At 43.0% G+C, this 20400-nt stretch overlaps 1 protein-coding gene across 1 annotated transcript in view; it reads right to left on the bottom strand.

Annotated features, from left to right (window-relative positions):
• LOC134529131 (phenoloxidase 1-like) overlaps nucleotides 1-20400 on the bottom strand; it is a 76183-nt gene that overhangs the window by 39332 nt on the left and 16451 nt on the right. Inside the window, exons 2-6 of the mRNA XM_063362900.1 lie at nucleotides 17364-17525; nucleotides 13299-13488; nucleotides 9650-9873; nucleotides 6698-6900; nucleotides 4308-4458 (exon numbers count right to left, since the gene is read on the bottom strand). Of these exons, the coding sequence (XP_063218970.1) occupies nucleotides 4308-4458; nucleotides 6698-6900; nucleotides 9650-9873; nucleotides 13299-13488; nucleotides 17364-17477 (882 nt within the window). The 5' untranslated portion in view covers nucleotides 17478-17525. The remainder of the gene's footprint in view (nucleotides 1-4307; nucleotides 4459-6697; nucleotides 6901-9649; nucleotides 9874-13298; nucleotides 13489-17363; nucleotides 17526-20400) is intronic.

Below are 20400 nucleotides of genomic sequence, written 5' to 3'. Positions count from 1 at the left end.
AGGACTGAAACTGATCGAATCAATCTGTAAATTAATGAGTGATTTATTTAATGAATTTGGGAATTTTTCCCGAATTTCTAGCTAAATAATTACACGATTCCAAGATGGCGGCCAAATGTCAAGATGGCGGGTGACACAGCAATAATAAATGATTTCTGCACTCTAGCGGATAAGAATTAAACTAACATGGTGTCAGCGCACTCTCGCCGACGATAACAAGATGATGATGGCTACCAGCAGACGAAGACAAGATGGCGGACATGACATAATACTAGTTGACCTTGTTATTGGTGGTGGTAGGTTAGTCTGTAGGTGACTTCCGTGGTGGAAGGAGCCTGTCGCCATTTTTAGTTTTTTTTTGACCTCGTCGGGTTCGAACCGAGGACTCCGAACTCCGTGTCTAAAAAGTATATTTTTTATAAAAAATATATTAAAATTTTATTAATTTAATTTTTTTATAAATTTTAAATTTTTTTCATTAAAATCGGATAATAAATAAAAAAGTTAAAGATGGCAGGCGTAACGGAAATTGCAACGGTGACGTCATAATCCTATAAATGGCTTAACGTTGGCTTGAGTTAAGGATGCTTAAGCCAGTTTTAGGAATTTTCAGCCGCTGGGATTTTTAAGGAATGAAACGGGAAATTTTCCCTCGAAACGGGAATTTTTCCCTCGAAAACGGGAAATTTTTTCTTAAAACGGGAAATTTTGAGTAATTTTGAGTAATTTTTGAGGAATTTTGAGGAATTTTGAGGAATTGTGAGTCAAAAATGGCCGCCGTGACGTCACAATCCAAGATGGCTGACACCGCCACCACACACCACGCGCCAGCGCCAGCCGCAGGAGCCCCATTCATATACTACTTGCTTGGCTTCTGGGTTGTAGCCGTGCATGGCTACAACCCAGAATCCAAGCTACTTCAATTTGTCTTAATGTTTTTTTAAAATAATTATAAATAAAGATTACTGGCTTTAGCGGCCATTGTCTGCAGTTGCTTGGCTTCTGGGGTGTAGTCACATGATTTTGACAGGACTTTTGGCAAAAAGCCGTTTAATTATGGACTCAAAACAATTGGGGTGCACAGTATATTCACGTACATAGTATATGCTATGAACGCGAGGAGAAATCTAAGATTCATTAACCCCCAAGGCAGACGCAAAAATTAGTGGGTAGCCACATCTCCATAATTATATGGTAAGTGTCTGTAGCCATTTTTTCTTCTTGAGCCAATTATTGCGCCATGTTGGTTAGACGCACACAACATTGGCTAAAGTACATCGTGCGTTGTTTATTTAAATTGTAAAACAATTTTAAATGAATTTTCGTTTAAAAAAAAAACCTGACATAACCTAACCTAACCTAACATAACCTAACCTAAACTTACCTAACCTAACCTTACCTAACCTAACCTCTCCTAACCTTACCTAACCTATCCTACCCTAACCTAACCTTACCTATTTCGACTGAAATAGTTAAAATTGGTTGTTTGTAAAGTCGGTTTACGGACGATAGTTTAACGTGAGCTCATAACAAAACATTAATGAAATGATTGCAACTTTTATGAATAAAATTGAATCAGTTTTATTGAATTATACCTATTTTGTATGGATACACAGAAGGAGTGAAATTAAATCTACAATTTAATTGATGAATTTACTTTAATTTGCACTCATTTATTCAAATATGTTTATTACTTTAACGAAGAGATTATTTTAACTATAACTTTTATACATGTTTGCTATTTAACTTCAAGATCGTCGAGAATGTTTTACGCTTTTTCGCAATTACACATTTAACGACGAAGTTTGTTCGTCGTGAAATTAAACGTAGAATTTAATAAAAATGCCCTTGCAGTTAATAAAATAAGTATTAGTAAGTTTAAGAAAGAATTTCGGCTTTAATCTCCAACCCAGATGCTCGAGGTGCGCTGGGGCTGAGATTAAAATTCGTCGAGAATATTTTACGTTTTTATGTTTTCCAGTGCTCAAAATGATATGCAATTGTGGCCCCGGGCACGAAATTTTATTTATAATTCATAAATAATAACGCCCCTCGCGATAAACAAAGGAAAATATGTATTAACGAGTGCCTGGTTGCCGCGGAAGTGGTTAGATAGCACGATTCGTACGGTTCGCGTCCGTTACCGTAGATGGAAGCACCGTAAGGGAATAATATTATTTCGTTTTTATAATACGATTTTATAACAAATACGCATCCCAAATACACCAAACATATTTATAATGTGTTACAATATTTTTTAAAACATTGTGCAAAAGATCCCGGGTGTAATTTGAATTGTTATGACTTGATGTAAGTTTTTGGACATACGCCATTGCAAATAACTTTTTCTGTTGAGTCGCACCTGTCGCACCTGTGTTTCCGTACCATGTGCGTCTCTGCCTGAGGACGGGAGCAGATAGCAGTTCCCGAAACGTCGCTTGTTTCTGTTTTGGTAAAACTATTGTGTTTGTTTCGTCTTTTCGTTTTGTCGTGTTTTTGTCTCGTTTCAACTGTTGTGCTGAATTATTTTGGGTTCAATATTTTTGTGCTGTCATCATTTGTGGTTTTTTTTATCGTTCTATTCTGTTTTGGAAAACTATTGTGTTTGTTTCGTCTTTTCGTTTTGTCGGGTTTTTGTTTCGTTTCAACCGCTGTGCTGATTTTTTTTTGGGTTCAATATTTCTGTGTCGTCATCATTTGTGGTTTTTTTTTCGTTCTCTTAGTACATTTTTCTTTGTTTTTCTTTGTTTTGTTGACCATATTCCTGTTACGGAATATTTTGTGTTGTTTATATCCTTGTTGACAACTGCAATTTTTTTGCTTAATTTTGTGTTTTTTGTCTTTTTGGGGTTTTATTTATTTATTTCTTTATTTTTTATTTTTTATTTTTTTTCAACAGAAAAAGTTCTTTGCAATGGCGTATGTCCAAAAAATTACATCAATTCATTCACTCCCATTGCACAAATCTTTCAAAGATAATATTTGAATTATTATGTGTAATTGTAAAACACCATTGTTCGTACATAAACGTATTTGAAAATTCAACATTACTTTTAAATAACCGTACCGATTGTGCTGAAAATCGAAGGACGATCGTTAAATTACATAATATTAATAATTCAAACGACGAAATCATGATTGAAAAGTCAAATCGATGGTTGTTCCAATCGAGTGGAAGAGAGATGCGGCGCAAGCGTACAGTGAGCGTAACGGGACACATCGTAGTGGGACAATGTGCGTTAGGGGACAATTTTTTATGCGTGCAGCCGGCGTTCATCGATTTATTAGACGATGTCACGTCAAAATTAAAAATTACCATGGAAATTCTGATTTGTACTTACTAACCATACGTTATCAAGCACAATTTTCGTAATGTTTTAGGCGACACAATATGGCGATGGCGAGGTTTAAAATTTGACTTGAACTACGTCACAGCATTCCGTCTGCTGGTTATTCCTTAATCCATGGTCAAAATAATCCGCGTTCGTACATGTTCAAAAGTAAAAGATAGGTGTGGTTAGGCTTGTTACATAAATAATACGTAAAATCATTGTTACAGTATTTAAATGATTACAAATATAGATAATTTTTTCTCCTTCAGAATAAGTTTTTGCACATAACGACATTTAAAATTTTCTAATGGTGTCAAAATTTACACATTCTCGCAAAATTGTGTTTTATTTCGACCGCGGATTTGCACGAGCGAGTGGCCAGAATCCAAAACGTTCAGGACTGATCAGGAGTCAGCGAGCCAATGACCAAATTTATAAACCACGCAAGAAACGCAAGATGTAAAAAAAAAATAAAAAAAATAAAATAATGACATTTTAAAATACACATTTATAATCCGAAAGATACAGAAACACAAGGTTTCGACTTGTGTTTCGGTTTTCTGTATTTGATGTTTATGTTTTAAGAACGTTGTTTATGAAAGAAGCTATAGTTTTAAGGTTTTGAGTTGGAGTGTTGGAGAAGTCTTGCAGCATCAGGGGCGGAGCCAGGGGGAGGGGGGGTTAGGGGTTCAACCCCCCCCCCCAGCTCGAAATCTTTAATTAATTTCTTATTCATCACTCAAACAAATTTCATATTAAAATTAATACAATTTTTACCATTAAATAGTTAAATTTAAGTACCGAAAACTGTCAAAATAACACTATTTTACACCTTAAAAACCAAATTTTGTCGGGGGACCCGGACCCCCCGCTTTAATACGAGGGGCCATGCTTCTGAACACCCCCCATACACAAATCCTGGCTACGCCACTGTGCAGCATGCGAGGTTCACAAACACAGAGCGCGAGAACTCACCGAGAGGCGGGCGTTGGCGTGGCGAGGCGGCCACACACGGCTCGACACCAGGCTGTCCAGCTTGGGGAAGTAGCCCTCCTCGATGGGCTCGCGCCAGTTGATGAGGCGCTTCGTGCGGCTCAGGTTGTTGCAGAACCGCTCGAAGTTGTACCTGCGGGCGAGCGCAAACCCTGCCGCAGTCTGCTTGTTCCCACGGTGCGTGGCTGGTCTGGTCTTTGTCACATCTCGCGCCGTGGGAACGTAAATACTTGTCATTTGCTCGGAAGTTGTACCTACAGGTGGGTGCAAACCCTGCCGCAGTCTGCTTGTTACCACGGCGCGTGGATGGTCTGAAGTTTGTCATGCCTTTGCCGTGGGAACGTAAAGACTTGTAATATGCTCGGAAGTTGTACCTACAGGTGGGTGCAAACCCTGCCTCAGTCTGCTAGCGCGCGCAATCGATGCTTGTTCCCACGGCGCGTGACCTGTCTGAAGTTTGTCATGCCTCGCGCTGCGGGAATGTAAAGACTTGTTATCGCTCGACCTTTTCCATGAAAATTTGGTGAATGCTCATACATCAAAGGCATGTATGCATGTATGACCTCATGGATACTGCGTGAAGTTACATTTTGTCCAGCCGATGATCTGCCCCATAGTTGTGGGTCAATTGTGAAGTTTAATGTTTGCAATGCAGGAACATATTTGGAAGACTATTTTATTGAAGTAAATGTGTTTAGCGGCTGTAATTCTGGTTGTTACTTATTAATCATCATCCGGGGTGGTCTATAATAATTTCCAAAAACGTTTAGAGTGTTGTAATATGGCCATGGTGATGTAAAAAAAGACTTCAAATACATCACATGATACCATCGCCTGATAATTCCTATCTCCACACGGTTAGAAATTACAATAAAATCAACAGACAGTTTTTAAGAAGAACTCACCTCGAATAAACAATAGTTCATAATTATAGACAACTAAACCTTCGAGGAAACAACGCTGAATTACAACGTCCGAGATCTGTGTTCCGTTTTAAATAAGTTTATTATGCACATGGAACGAATAAGGAGTGTTTTTGCTGTAGGATCAACTACAGTGTGATGGTTTTAGTTAGTATAGAGTTTATGCTCGAAGTAAAGAAGCTCACTGAGCGTAATTTTACGAAAATATACATAAATTAATGAAGATTTCTGGATGGTTTGTAACCAGAGTTCTTTGTAATAATAAATAATTCAAGATATCACATTGTGTGACTGGATAATGTCTAGGTAAACAAATTCCTACAAACTCCTCAAAACTCGCAGCAATGTTAGATTATTTTATTGAAATAATTGTTGGTAACATTCTTTGTTCCCATGACATTTTATGATGTCTTATTTCACCAATTATTTCAGTTAAAACATTTGTTGCAACAGTAACAAGTTTTACAGTTGTTGTGGTACGTTGTTAAATTAAAAATTAGCTATACTCATAGTGTCCCATCTTAAAAACACTTTCTCTATTAATTGCAATAAATCAGTTGTTCAGCACCAACTTCAAATATGTATACCAGCCTTGTGATGCACGTTAGACCATAAGTAATATTATTTTTTTTGTTTTTGACTTGTTTTTATGTAATCAACATTCATATGAATTTTGTCAGTCGAATAATGATTTACATTGTAAATATTGATATATATTTTTAGACATTGATAGGTGGTTGGTACCAAAAAACTGACCCTGCAACACGAGGTCAAGCTACATTTCTGCAAAGTTTTGAGTGTTGCAATATGGCGATGGTGAAGAGAGAGGCTTCAACTACATCACGGACGATTCCTCACCCCGTGCCTGAAGGTGAGCTTTCTCACCGGCCCATGATCTGCTGGTGTAAGCAAAAGAAGAGCTCGCTCAAGCCATAGATCTGCTGGTGCAAACAAAAAAGATCTCGCTCACGTCATAGATCTGCTGGTGTAGGCAAAATAAGAACTCGCTCACACCATAGATCTGATGGTGCAGGCAAAAGTAGAGCTCGCTCAATGGCTCATAAAATACTGATGTAGGCAATAGTAGAGCTCGCTCACCAGCTAATGATCTACTGCTGCAGATAATAGAAGGTCTCTCTCACTGGCCAATTATTTTCTGGTACAGACATTAGAAAGCTAGCTCACCAGCCCATGATCTACTTTTGCAGGTAATAGAAGAGCTCGTTCACCGACCCATGACCTGGTGGTGGAGGCATTAGGAGAGCTCACTCACTGGCTCATGATCTGCTGGTGCAGGTAATAGAAGAGCTCGTTCACCGACCCATGATCTGGTGGTGCAGGCATTAGGAGAGCTCACTCACTGGCCCATGATCTGCTGGTGCAGGCAGTAGAATAGCTCGTTCACCGGCCCATGATCTGGTGGTGCAGGCAATAGGAGAGCCCACTCACCGGCCCATGATCTGCTGGTGCAGGTAGTAAAAGAGCTCCCCACGACGGTCCTTGTTGACGATGCTGGCGGGGCCGTTGAACGGGTACACGAGGTGCCAGTGCCAGTGGTGCAGGTTGAGGCCCGGGTCCTCGCGGAAGTAGGCCAAGCGGTGCTCCACCTCCAGGTTGGATGCTGTGTAGTCCTGAGGTATCACCAGCGGGACCTGCGACACACACACACACCTACACCGTGACAACCGTATTTGCGCAATAACCATACCGATACTCGCATGTCCATTCGACAAATGTCCTGAAAATAAAATGTGACCAACTTTTCATGCCTTTATTTAAAATTTCAATAACTGGTTTAATTCAGCTACAAAGGTTTAAACGGAAACCGCAAGTTTCCTTACGATGGTCACATTTAAGGCTCGGTCTCACACGCCATGATGATTTTTTCTCATTTTTTTCTCATCATTGCAATATTTCAAGAAGTAGTTCAAAAATCTAAACTCGATACTTTCCATCCATTTGTTTATCTGCCCAAATTATTTTCAACAGATATAACACTAAGTGAATTAATTTGTATCTATCTGTTTAGAAGAGGGGAAAGTGTTAAGGGTACACCACAGTGGTGGGAAGATCACTTGCCTCCAACCAAGGGGATCTGGGTTCAATTCCCAATGGGGTCGAACACACAAAATTTTCTCGCATGAGTGAACCGTTGTGGTCGTTTGTTTTCCATTAACCAGTGGGTTTTCTCGGAATACTCCAATTTGGCCCACACATTCATTCTGTCAATGCTCCATTCCCATCTTATCACCCCTCATCGTACTAATGACCATGTTGTTAAGATCAAACCACTCCACTCCATTTGGTGACTAACCAATGAACACTTCGTTGACATCGATGTAATTCGAGACATATAAGTGGTAAAGCGGTGAGAATAAGTAGCGAAATTGTGGACACAGGAGCACCCTGAAACTCCTCCCTCCCACTGATTAATTGCAATGTCTGCCTTGGAATACCAAACCCAACTGCTAAGTGGGGAGCGAATGATCTGGACTCTTTTTTTATTTACATTAACTGTTTTAAATTATAATAAATTTTTTAATAATGTTTGGCTCAATTGTAATGTTTTTTTAAATTATGTAACAAATAGTCTACAACACCCCCTTTGATGATTTAGTATTATTTTTTAACATAATAAATGACAGTCTGATAATACTTTGGCTGGTACGGACATGTAAAAATTTACAGCCGAGTCCTCTCATAGATAGAAATAAAGGTGTTTACATTATTGCGAAAAAAAAAAAATTATCTTCCTGCCCTTTTGGCTTCAAAATCCTCCAAAATATGATCCATGCCATGTAAACTGCATCAAATTGAACAGTGTTCGAAAGAAGTACCAGTAGTTATCATTGCGCAAGGCAACACGGATGCCGAGAGTGGCACGAACCACGAAGCAGAGGCGGAATGACGCACGGAGGCAATACGCAAGGCACTTGAGGTGGCCCAGACTGCAACCCGGGCATGCGCAGCGCACGGAGGCACTACGCAAGGCACTTGACGTGGCCCAGACTGCAACCCGGGCATGCGCAGCGCACGGAGGCACTACGCAAGGCACTTGACGTGGCCCAGACTGCAACCCGGGCATGCGCAGCACACGGAGGCACTACGCAAGGCACTTGACGTGGCCCAGACTGCAACCCGGGCATGCGCAGCGCACGGAGGCACTACGCAAGGCACTTGACGTGGCCCAGACTGCAACCCGGGCATGCGCAGCGCACGGAGGCACTACGCAAGGCACTTGACGTGGCCCAGACTGCAACCCGGGCATGCGCAGCACACGGAGGCACTACGCAAGGCACTTGACGTGGCCCAGACTGCAACCCGGGCATGCGCAGCGCACGGAGGCACTACGCAAGGCACTTGATGTGGCCCAGACTGCAATCCGGGCATGCGCAGCGCACGGAGGCACTACACAAGGCACTTGACGTGGCCCAGACTGCAATCCGGGCATGCGCAGCGCACGGAGGCACTACACAAGGCACTTGGCGTGGCCCAGACTGCAACCCGCGAATGTCCACAGCGCACGGAGGCACTACGCAAGGCACTTGACGTGGCCCAGACTGCAACCCGGGCATGCGCAGCACACGGAGGCACTACGCAAGGCACTTGACGTGGCCCAGACTGCAATCCGGGCATGCGCAGCGCACGGAGGCACTACACAAGGCACTTGACGTGGCCCAGATTGCAATCCGGGCATGCGCAGCGCACGGAGGCACTACACAAGGCACTTGACGTGGCCCAGACTGCAACCCGCGAATGTCCACAGCGCACGGAGGCACTACGCAAGGCACTTGGCGTGGCCCAGACTGCAACCCGGGCATGCGCAGCACACGGAGGCACTACGCAAGGCACTTGACGTGGCCCAGACTGCAACCCGGGCATGCGCAGCGCACGGAGGCACTACGCAAGGCACTTGACGTGGCCCAGACTGCAACCCGGGCATGCGCAGCGCACGGAGGCACTACGCAAGGCACTTGACGTGGCCCAGACTGCAACCCGGGCATGCGCAGCGCACGGAGGCACTACGCAAGCCACTTGACGTGGCCCAGACTGCAACCCGCGCATGTGCAGCGCACGGAGGCACTACGCAAGGCACTTGGCGTGGCCCAGACTGCAACCCGGGCATGCGCAGCGCACGGAGGCACTACTCAAGGCACTTGACGTGGCCCAGACTGCAACCCGGGCATGCGCAGCGCATGGAGGCACTACGCAAGGCACTTGACGTGGCCCAGAATGCAACCCGGGCATGCGCAGCGCACGGAGGCACTACGCAAGGCACTTGACGTGGCCCAGACTGCAACCCGCGAATGTCCACAGCGCACGGAGGCACTACGCAAGGCACTTGACGTGGCCCAGACTGCAACCCGCGCATGTCCACAGCGCACGGAGGTGCCCACTCACCCGCGAGCCGGCGTCCACGATGTTGAGCTCCTCCTTGAGGCGGCCCAGCACCCTGCTGTCCATGTACTTCTCTGGGAAGACCTCGTGCAGCGGCGGGATGGGCAGGTTGCGCGTGTCGGGCCGGTGCAGGATGGCCACCGACAGTGCGTAGTTGTACAGGTAGGGGTTGAGCACGTCGCGCGTGTACACTGCCGCCGACATGAAGTCACTCTCGGTCCGCATGCCTGCACACAGGTCCGCACTGAGCACCCTCGCAGGTCTGGGTCACTTCCACCAGCTATGTTCCAAGGGCGTTCCAAGGCTGTCACACTCATTTTTTTTACGAAAGCTGTGTATTGCACCGAGACTTTGTTACACACTCTCCTCTTCTCTAGTGTAACGTAAATGTCCCCTTAAAATAACTTTGGGAGACTGGTGGATCTTTTAGTTTCAAATGCAAAATAATAACAAATGCGATTTCGTCTATATATAGGTATGTGCCTATATATTTATTTTACTTTTAACTAAATGAACATAAACCAACAATACATGATCTCAGTAAACAGGTTAAAAGGTAACTTAACTTACATATATGTATTGCCAAATATATTAAAAGTATAATATTTGCTATATGGGTTGGCAAATTAATTTAAACAAGAACATTTGATGCATGGGCCGGCCCTAATTAGAATATTACTATTAGTTTTCCTTTGGCATCGTCAAACAGAATCAGAAACAATAAAAATGTTAAAATAAACAATCCCAGAGTTATATTTTTTTTGTGCTTAGAGTTATTAAAGTCCCATAAGGAATAGTTTCGTTTGATCAAGCATCTTCAACGTAGTAATTTAATTGTCATGCTGTAGACATCACTAAGAATTTGGAGGTATGGAGATTTGAAGTTAGATGGCCGAAGGTGATGTGTTAAAGGCAACCAAGGCCGTCTTAGCAATCCTGGGTTCCCGGGGAAGGGAACGAGGAGTCGGTCATCATGTCCGCTCCAGGCTCTTGAACCCTGTCTGTGAACAAGCCCAAATCCAACACGGTCAGAACTGGTTCACAGACAGCCAGTAAGTTGGCGAAAATGCCCACCAAAAACGGTGATGGTCGGGGAATAAAAAGGTTGGCAAAAACTCACCAAACTCCTAGTGCTCAGGAATGTAGCCCGCCAGGATGCGAGGCGAAGACAAGCGCCGAACATGTGCGGTTGCCGCGGACGTTTCCATAAATTAAGACAATTAGGAATTTATCAAAGTATAACAATTTCTACTACGCAAAGAGAATGATTAATTACTGGTTATGATATATATTAGGGACAACATCCCTTGACTAGCCGACTACGTTTTCCTACGAAGACCGACTGAAGTCTTGCTGTTTGCTGGCCGATGATCCGAGGTGTCCAGTCTGCTAGCACGGCACGGAGTCCCTGCGTGGCGGTAGCGACTCGTAATTAAAACAGGCGATTGCTATCGAAAGAAAAGGGGGGGGGGACTTCGGGATCTGGTCCGAAAGATTCCGAAGATTTCCGAGGGGGTGGTCGAGAAATACTGACTTCGATATCTCGAAGTTGTTGTTAGTGGCCGATCGCAGCGCGACCTACTGAGGGGTGTCCGAAACAAGAAGAGATCGACTCGTGCATCTCTCGCAAGAGGTGACTTCGAAAGCACGGAGCTTATGGAGGGGACTAGTGGAGTGCTCTGGTGGCTTGGAAATGAATTGCAGGGCACTGCTTGTGGCGTGAGGCGCCAGAGGGCAGGCGTTTAGCGGGTGTTCAAACACCCAGGGGAAATAACTCGCAAATCCGCCACGAGAGGGCAGAGGAGGTACTTTCGGAGACCGATAGCTGTCCTTGGCTTCGGCCGGGATTAGTGGCCGATCAGTGCCCTGGGCAGGGTTCCCTGGAAAGGCTGGAGAAGGGGGGAGGGGAAGGAAACTGCACGATGGTGGGAAATTAAGCTCTACCAAGGCCAAAGATTTGCCGAGACGTTGGGTAAAACGACTCGCGGGTGTGCCTCTAGGTGCTTGCCTCAGGAGAGCTCCGAGAAAAACAGGCCCCTGGGAAAACGCAGGGATAAGCCGTCTTGATCACGGCTCGGAGGAGAAATACAGGCGACGGGCGTGCTTCCAAGCGGGGATACGACGAGACACTGGCTGACTTGCAATGACTCGGTAAAATCAGATCTAGCACTGGGAATGGATTGGGGAGACTGGCCTGACAAATATTAAATGGGAGTGCACATAGCACGGAAAAAGTTTAAGTTTTAACTGCAAAATTACTGGTAAAATTAATGGTTCAAAATTCAAATTTAATATTGTGCAAACAAATGCTAATTGGCGGCACAACATATTGTTCATATTTCTTGGTAATAATTCGTGTTTGTTAGATCAACAGTTCGGTACATGTTTATTTTTAATATGGCCTTAGATGTTAAATTGTTTATCCAATATTATAAGGCATTTCCTCCTGAAATTTTTTTTCTCCAAATTTGCTCTAAGTGACTATTAAATAACGAAACCAAAATTATTCTGATGTTCAAACATTACTAAACAATACCTTTAGTTTTTTCACCATGATGTGTATTGATAAATGTTTATGGCGAATAACATCTTCCCAAGAACTCTTTTAATACTGCTTCAGGCCACATTCGGCTTTTCTCGAATGCAGATGGCCACTTCGGTTGAGTGGTTTGCCGACCTCCATAGCACAATTGGATGCACGCAAGGTTTTTGTGCGATGTGTTCGAGGTTTGTGTCCCAAATTAAGGCATGGGTGTCAATTTGTCAGTGTCTTATTTTGTCACAACTCTCATTCAGTCACTAAATATTTTCAAATGAGTATTTTAAGTAAAACTTGTGAGTAACAAGTCTTTAACGGGCCCGCCTAGTCAGTGGTGTATATGTATAATTTAGGCGGAATGATATGTGCGATACTCGCTGGTGCATCTAGCGCGGCGTGGCCTCTAAGAGCAAGGCACTGAAATTTCATACAGCCTTCTCGTCGTACTGTAACCGTGTGTGAGGTCACGGGACACTTGTGATATATTGTTTTTTTTTATGTTTCTACAACAAAAACGCAGTGAAGGACATGATAAATAAGTATAATTAACTTTACCTGAGGATTGGTGTGGGGAAAACACAACATTTGTCATCATCAACGAGTCGTAGATAGTGTACTCCTGTGTGCTGAAAAAACTGTAAATATTCAGTAAAACATAGACTGAGTAGAGGGTTGAATGAACTATCTTCTTGTCAACATTAACCAAAAAGCTCAGAGGTACCAACTGGACAGGTCGACAGCTTAAAGAAAAAGAAAAAGAAGGAAAGTCTACGAATCGATTGGGCCGAGTTTACTTCAGAATTGTGAAGAATATGCTAGAAGGATTTAGTTGCTTCTCCAATGTTCCAAATTACTAGAGGATTGAGAGGCAATATGAGGGAAGAGGGGCTTGCAGGATATGTTCACTCGGGTTTTGAGCAGATTAAACACAGGGAAACTACGTTGAGAGAGAGAGAGAGAGAGAGAGAGAGAGAGAGAGTGCCACCTGTCATAATTGTGGTTTGGGCAAGAGTTGCTCAGAGTTTAATGTGTTTTACTCGTTGTAATGGTGTTGCCTTGTGCGGTGAAGCTGCCCAGAAGATAGAGCGCGAGTGACACCGTCGAGCGACTCACCCAAGTAGATGGTGATGAGGTGCGCAGCGATCCTGCGGTGCTTGGGGATGAAGAGGGAGAACTGCTCGCGCCGCCCGATCTGCATCGGGATGCTGAGGTCCGGCAGAGTGATCCTCTGCACCGAGATGTGATCGGCGTCCTCGCCGAACCTGTTGATGATCTGCGACGCGATGGGCTTGTAGCGATCGGCCTGCAACGAGAAGGGGCAACTCTCAACTTCGATACTCGGCAACAAAAACGCGGAACATAGAAACGGCAACGAACATTTCATAGTTACTGTTCCGTGTATGAACTGAAGTTATAATTCAGTCCGGTAAACTTCAATGATTTGTGTTAGCGATGAAAAGAGAAGGGGCAACTCTCAACTTCGAAACTCAACAACAAAAACTTGGAACATAGAAACGGCACGAACATTTCATAGTTACTGTTCCGTGTATGAACTGAAGTTATAAATCAGTCCGGTAAACTTCAATGATTTGTGTTAGCGATGAAAAGAGAAGGGGCAACTCTCAACTTCGAAACTCAACAACAAAAACTTGGAACATAGAAACGGCACGAACATTTCATAGTTACTGTTCCGTGTATGAACTGAAGTTATAAATCAGTCCGGTAAACTTCAATGATTTGTGTTAGCGATGAAAAGAGAAGGGGCAACTCTCAACTTCGAAACTCAACAACAAAAACTTGGAACATAGAAACGGCACGAACATTTCATAGTTACTGTTCCGTGTATGAACTGAAGTTATAAATCAGTCCGGTAAACTTCAATGATTTGTGTTAGCGATGAAAAGAGAAGGGGAAAATCTGAACTTCGAAACTCAGCAACAAAAACGTGGAACATATAAACGGCACGAACATTTCATAGTTACTTTTCCGTGTATGAACTGAAGTTATAAATCAGCCCGGTAAACTTCAATGATTTGTGTTAGCGATGAAACGAGTGTATGTCAAGCTTCATTTGTAAACATTCCACCTTATACTAACCAAGGTACTAGAAATCATTTTTAAATATATCATCTTCTTCGTAACTTTACGGGTATTTAGTTCACTTACTTTGTACATGAATCTACAAGAATGATCTTTTTATATAAGCCAAGCATTCAAAAAGTAGTTTAGACTACTGCATACACACTTTTGTTTCTTCTATGTGTGTGTTTGCCCTGTTTATGCAAAAGAAAATTCGGATGTTCAAATACGGCATGGTTTCAAGGAAAATCTAGCTAGCCATCTTAAATTATGAAGAACTCTTCGTTTTTTTTTTCAGGAGAAATCTTCAATTAAAATTCCATAAATTTACTGCAGTTTCTAAAAGTGTATTAATAATACTTATATTTATGATGTGTTTGGTATATTTTCATTAATCTTGCAGATAATTATTAGGTGTTGAAACTAAGCCATAAAATTTTTCTATTATTTCAGTAAGCGTTTACGATTAATGATACGCTAAGAAAAAAACATGGCAAAGTCTGTTACGTTTAAATCCACGGGGTCTCCGAGCATATACTTAACTCAGTAACAATTACAAATCAACTAGGTTCCCAAACGTCAGAGTCATCCCGTGAGCTGGAATCGAACATGAGTGAGAGGCGTTAGCTATCACGACCACTGAAGAGGTCTCTAGAACAGTGGTTCCCAAACGGTGGGTCACGACCCACTAGTGGGTCGCGGAAGGGTTACAGGTGGGACGTGACTTGACATAAAACTATCAGAAACCATCGAATAAACCATCAGAAAAGATAAGAAAAATCGAAACAAATCGAATCGTTTGCAAACACATATCTATTGTTAAATAAATAACTGTTTTGTTACAAAGCACTTATATTCTGTCAACCATTTTCAAACCAGAACACAAATTGTTTATTAATAATCAATCGGTATCTTAAAAAAAGCATACATATGTATATATTTGCAATATTTGATAGTAAATTATATATACATAAGGAAGGGATACGATACAAATAAGGTTTTTTACTCCACCATGGACCGATAGACCGTGGAGGTATTCCTATAAGGAAAGGTGGATCGCCAGCTGAAAAAGTTTGGGAACCACTGCTCTAGAAAATTATCAAAATATCTCAACTGTGCAAAGACCCTTTAGTGGCTCACATTCGTACGAGTCTTGCTGGCTTCTGGCTCGACATTGACTCGAGCACATGAGTGGGAGTGCGAGCCATGCTCGTGTTTACCCGCGCCAGGCACTGCCGCCATTGTGATTTGGCGAAGAAGGAATCATTTCGGCTGCCATGTAAAAAACGTTAACGAGCTCTGACTTTGTGGCTGAATTTGAGGATGAATATCAATTACATATTTTGTAGCAGGTCACAGGCTATAACATTTCGCATGACAAGGCATTGTTTCAATACAAGCTAAGCTAATTTTTCAAGAAAATACAGCTTATTACCGTCAATTATTCTCAAACGGTATTTGCAATCGTCTGTACGGTCAACTCTGACGAAGTAAATAAAACTCAAGTGTTTGAATCGGTTTCTTTGTTGCAACCACTTCTTAGCTAAAACTTTCCCGTGATTTTTCTGTTTACTCCTCAAAAATACACTCCACTATCGTCTAGAACGATCACTATAGCTGCAACTTGCTTCGAAAAAACTCATCTGCTATACTAGAATTTATGGGCAAAGTTGTGAGAGTGCTCGAATCATATGTGCGCAAACATATCCCAGTCCGCTTGCGAGCCAAGTTCGCCGAAATGGACTCACGAGTCCGACTCGTACTCGTATGGTGCCACTTACGACTCGTAAACCACGATGGAAGGCTTCTTACAGACTGCAACATAGGCTTGTATCAGAACTGCTGCCTGAGACTACATACATACAAGCAACTGTGGACTTGCTATGGCATGAGCTATCACACGATACTTTATCCACTACTTCTGCAATATTTGTTACTGCATGATTGTCGATTATACCTTATCATGAAATTTATCATAACAAACCGTAAATATTATTTTTAACAATTTTTTTCCACTAGGGCGTTAGGTTTTGTAACTTTTCTGTAGTGAATAACCCAATTATCATTTTACTCATCGACTCGCGCTATGCTTTCCACACAATATGTATGCAAGCAGGACAAGAAAAGGCAGCGTGCTTGGTTCTTCGTTTCTAAGTGCAAACCCGACAATGCAGTCATTGGTTAAATATGTAGATGCTGCACAAGTTAGAAACTCCTACTCCTTGTAGGAATTGTTAGGGTCTAATAATTGAAGTGTTTTAAATTACTTAACTATGCTTGGTAGGAATCAGTGGGATACTATGCTTGGCAGGGTCGCTGCGACACTACTCATCTGATAGGTTCGTCTCTCCACCTTGTAAATTATTAGAGACCTCGAAATTTCGCGGATTCTTCTGGCCTCAGGATAGAATTCAAAGTTATAGGTGTGCTCGACCCATGTTTACTTTCCCATTGGTTGATTTCTTAGCGAGAACATTTTTATCCTGGTTATTTGGCACTGCCTGATTCGCTTACTTCTCTCCTAACTGGGCATCATTGGCTCACGGTCGTAGAGGGGCGTGTCCAAACAACTGCGGTCCAATCACGAACACAGTGCGAGAGTGTGAAGGTTTGCATTCTAGCTTGCGACTAAATGAATCCGTGAAATCTCCGGGTCTCTATAAATTATATATACAGATTAAAAAATCCTACCACATGGATTTGCACAAGATCTAAATGGAAAATTTCAAACCAGCGGATATGGAAGCTAGCAGGGAATCTTCGCATCCAGGCATGCAGCATTCGTAGGGGCATGCAGATTTCGCGAAAAGATTTCGGGACTAGATGCAAGTTGAAATACTGTAGCATCGTCTGTGTTTCGTGATTGGGAGAGTTCCTCCCAGGTACATATCGATTGTAACAACACCAATCACAGTGATTCAGTGCGGAAGTAAACGCGTCCTGCGTGGCTCGGTCAAATATGGCAACGACTTCTCTCGCAGACGGCCGCCAACCACAAGGAAGAAACCACAGGTGTGGGTATACCTTGTTGCAGTCTAATAAGTGTTCAGATCTTTTCGCGAAAAATGCCTGCCCCTAATGCATGCGTAGAGTTCTCACCAGGCCGTCGGCTGTGACGTCAAACACGACACCTTTCTCGTTGTCGCCCTTGGGCATGAAGACGGGCTCCAGCGGCCTGTCGAACAGGTAGAGCACCGCGTTCTTCTGCGCCATCTTGCGGCCGTTCAGCAAACCAGCTCCCCCTTAAAGCTGGGTGCACGACTGAAACACATAACAGCAACAGCAACAGTAAAGCCGGCATCACACGATGGAATGCGTCATACAGGCTCCGCTATGAAGCTTCCAACAAAACTGCTAGCCAATATCACACGTACAATTGTGACTGTTGTAGGCCTAGCTTGTGCGAATGGTTTTGTTATGGTAGATAATACTTTTACGTACTGTATAAATAGGGACAGGAAAAATTCGCGGGTTCAATGACCTCTAGGATGAACTCTATAGTTCTACGTACACTCGGTCAAATGTCACCCTCTCATTGGCTGCTGTCTTGTGAAGGTGTCCCAATGTAGCGGCCTGTGATTCGATACAGCTTCGGTTGAGTGTTTATCACTGGCCCAGAGTCATCCAGGTGAGTTGTGAGCCAACAGCAGAGGCAGCACTGAGGTATAACTATATGAATTTTAAGCTAACGTGAAATGAATCCGCGAATTTTTCCGGTCTCTATGTATAAACATGGATGTTTTTTCAAATTTGTCGCATAATAAGTACTGTAACTGCCTCAACAGATATGTACACCGCGTTTCAAATCAATAATCAAGAAAATTTCAACCCCATACAAAAAAAAATTACGGTTTTTGACCCTAGAGGCACTCCACCACTGATTGGGTTAAAATTCCCACCTTCTACGAAACTTTCCTCAGAAATTCGAACACGACAGATTACAAAGACATCCATGAAAGCGGCCAGTGCTCTGCTAATTCTTCACAGAACCATCCATACCCGATGCCCTCAAAGACCTCCCAAAGAAACTTCCATCGTGTGACAGGGGCTGAACAGTAGGTCGTGTGCACAACATTTAACCGCCATGTTTTCCAACCTACTGGTTCACAACAGCGCACAGGACGGTCGTGTACAAGGGAGACAGGTAGTGCGCATGGAAGGGAAATGAATACATTTTATTTCTCTTACGGACGCACGGCGCAACAGCCAATGAGCGTAAGGTATGGTGAAAATGTTGGCGGGACTAGATAACTGTTTATAATTATCAGTAATATGTGGCAAGGTATTGTCGAGATATTACAATGCTCAGGTGTACGTAATTCCTGCCTTAAAAGTTATAACTTATAAATAGGGGCATGCAGATTTCGCGAAAAGATTTCGGCACTAGATGGAAGTTAAAACACTGTAGCATCGTCTGTGTTTCGTGATTGGGTGAGTCTCTCCCAGGTACATATCGATTGTAACCAAGACTAATCACAGTGATTCAGTGCGGAAGTAAACGCGTCCTGAGTGGCTCGGTCAAATAAGGCAACGACTTCTCTCGCAGACGGCCGCCAATCACAAGGAAGAAACCACAGGTGCGGGTATACCTTGTTGCAGTCTAATAAGTGTTCAGATATTTTCGCGAAAAATTCCTGCCCCTGCTAATAAAATGTCAATAGTAATTAATGTAAAATAATATACATGTTTCATGGGTAGAGACCCGACAAATTCGCGGGTTCAATGACCTCCAGGATAGACTCCAATATCCTCTACACACTCGGGCAAATGCTAACTGTTCATTGGCTGCTGACTTGTGAGTCGTCTCGACTTGGTGGCCTGTGATTCGACACTTCTATGAGTGAGGGTCTCTAATTGGCCCTCAGTCCTCCAGATTAACAGTGAACCAATGACAGAAGCAGCACTAAGGTATAATTATTTGAATTTTAGCATAACACGAAATGAACCCGCGAATTTTACGGGTCTCTATTCATGGGTAGAATGGTAAACTACAAATTTGACATAACCCAAATTAATTCATATGCTGCAAAACTGCGTTCACAGATTGCTGGTCAGATGTCACGTGATAACCATTTGATAGTTACTATAGTTATTTACTAAAACTACCGAGGGATGTCAGATTCATCGCGAAATTTCACTGGCTGAAATTCCAAAGAGTAAGATTTCGACTGTGAACCGGTGTCTCACCGGCCGTGTACACAGTCGTGCGCATGGCCTGCTGAGCAACTGGCTTTTGTTTTTCAACTGGTGAACCTGGGGTCGTTACCACAAGGCCGAAATACCATAACGCCGAATGTCAAAATTGACCACAACGCCGACAGATAGAAAACTGCTGTGTACCACAACGCCGAAATAACAACTGAATGAATTTGTGTGTGTTTCTTAAATGTACCTTAACGCCGAAATACCACAATCAAACCTAACCTTACCTAACCTAACCTAACCTAGCGTAATATGTATAAACTAACCTAACTTAGCCTAGCCTATCCTAGCCTAGCCTAACCTAACCTAGCCTAACCTAACCTAGTCTAACCTAACCTAGTCTAACCTAACCTAACCTTTGTGGCAGTCCTGCAATGACATTTTTCGGCGTTAGTGTATTTCGGCGTTGTGGTAATTCGGCGTTGTGGTACACAGATGTTTTCTAGCGGTCGGCGTTGTGATCAATTTGGCATTTCGGCGTTGTGGTGCGTCCCCGTGAGCCCGGATTGACCTGTTCACGGTGCGGTGACGTCACGTGGTCGAGTCGGCTCGGAAACAGCCGAACCCACGGGCGGAACTCAAACCCACGAGCCCAAGGCTGCAAGTTACACTTTGCAAGAATGCTATTATTCCTTCCGAGATTTTTGTTTACCCTGATCGCAACGAAAGACAGAGCTCCGAAGTTTAAATACGGTGCAGTTTAAACGAAGATCCAGCTGTCTGAAATCACGGATAACTCTTCGTTTACTTCAGGCGAATTCTTCGTTGCAATGTCCGTAAATTTACTGTAATTAAAAAAATATATATATAACTTGCAGCCTTTTGAAATTTCACTTGAATTTTTTTGAAATCACAGTAAATTTACGGACATTGCAACGAAGAATTCGCCTGAAGTAAATGAAGAGTTATCCGTGATTTCAGACAGCTGGATCTT

The sequence above is a fragment of the Bacillus rossius genome, chromosome 2, assembly GCF_032445375.1.
Source record: "Bacillus rossius redtenbacheri isolate Brsri chromosome 2, Brsri_v3, whole genome shotgun sequence".
Lineage (NCBI taxonomy): Eukaryota > Metazoa > Arthropoda > Insecta > Phasmatodea > Bacillidae > Bacillus > Bacillus rossius.
This window is presented reverse-complemented; position numbering and strand designations above follow the sequence as displayed.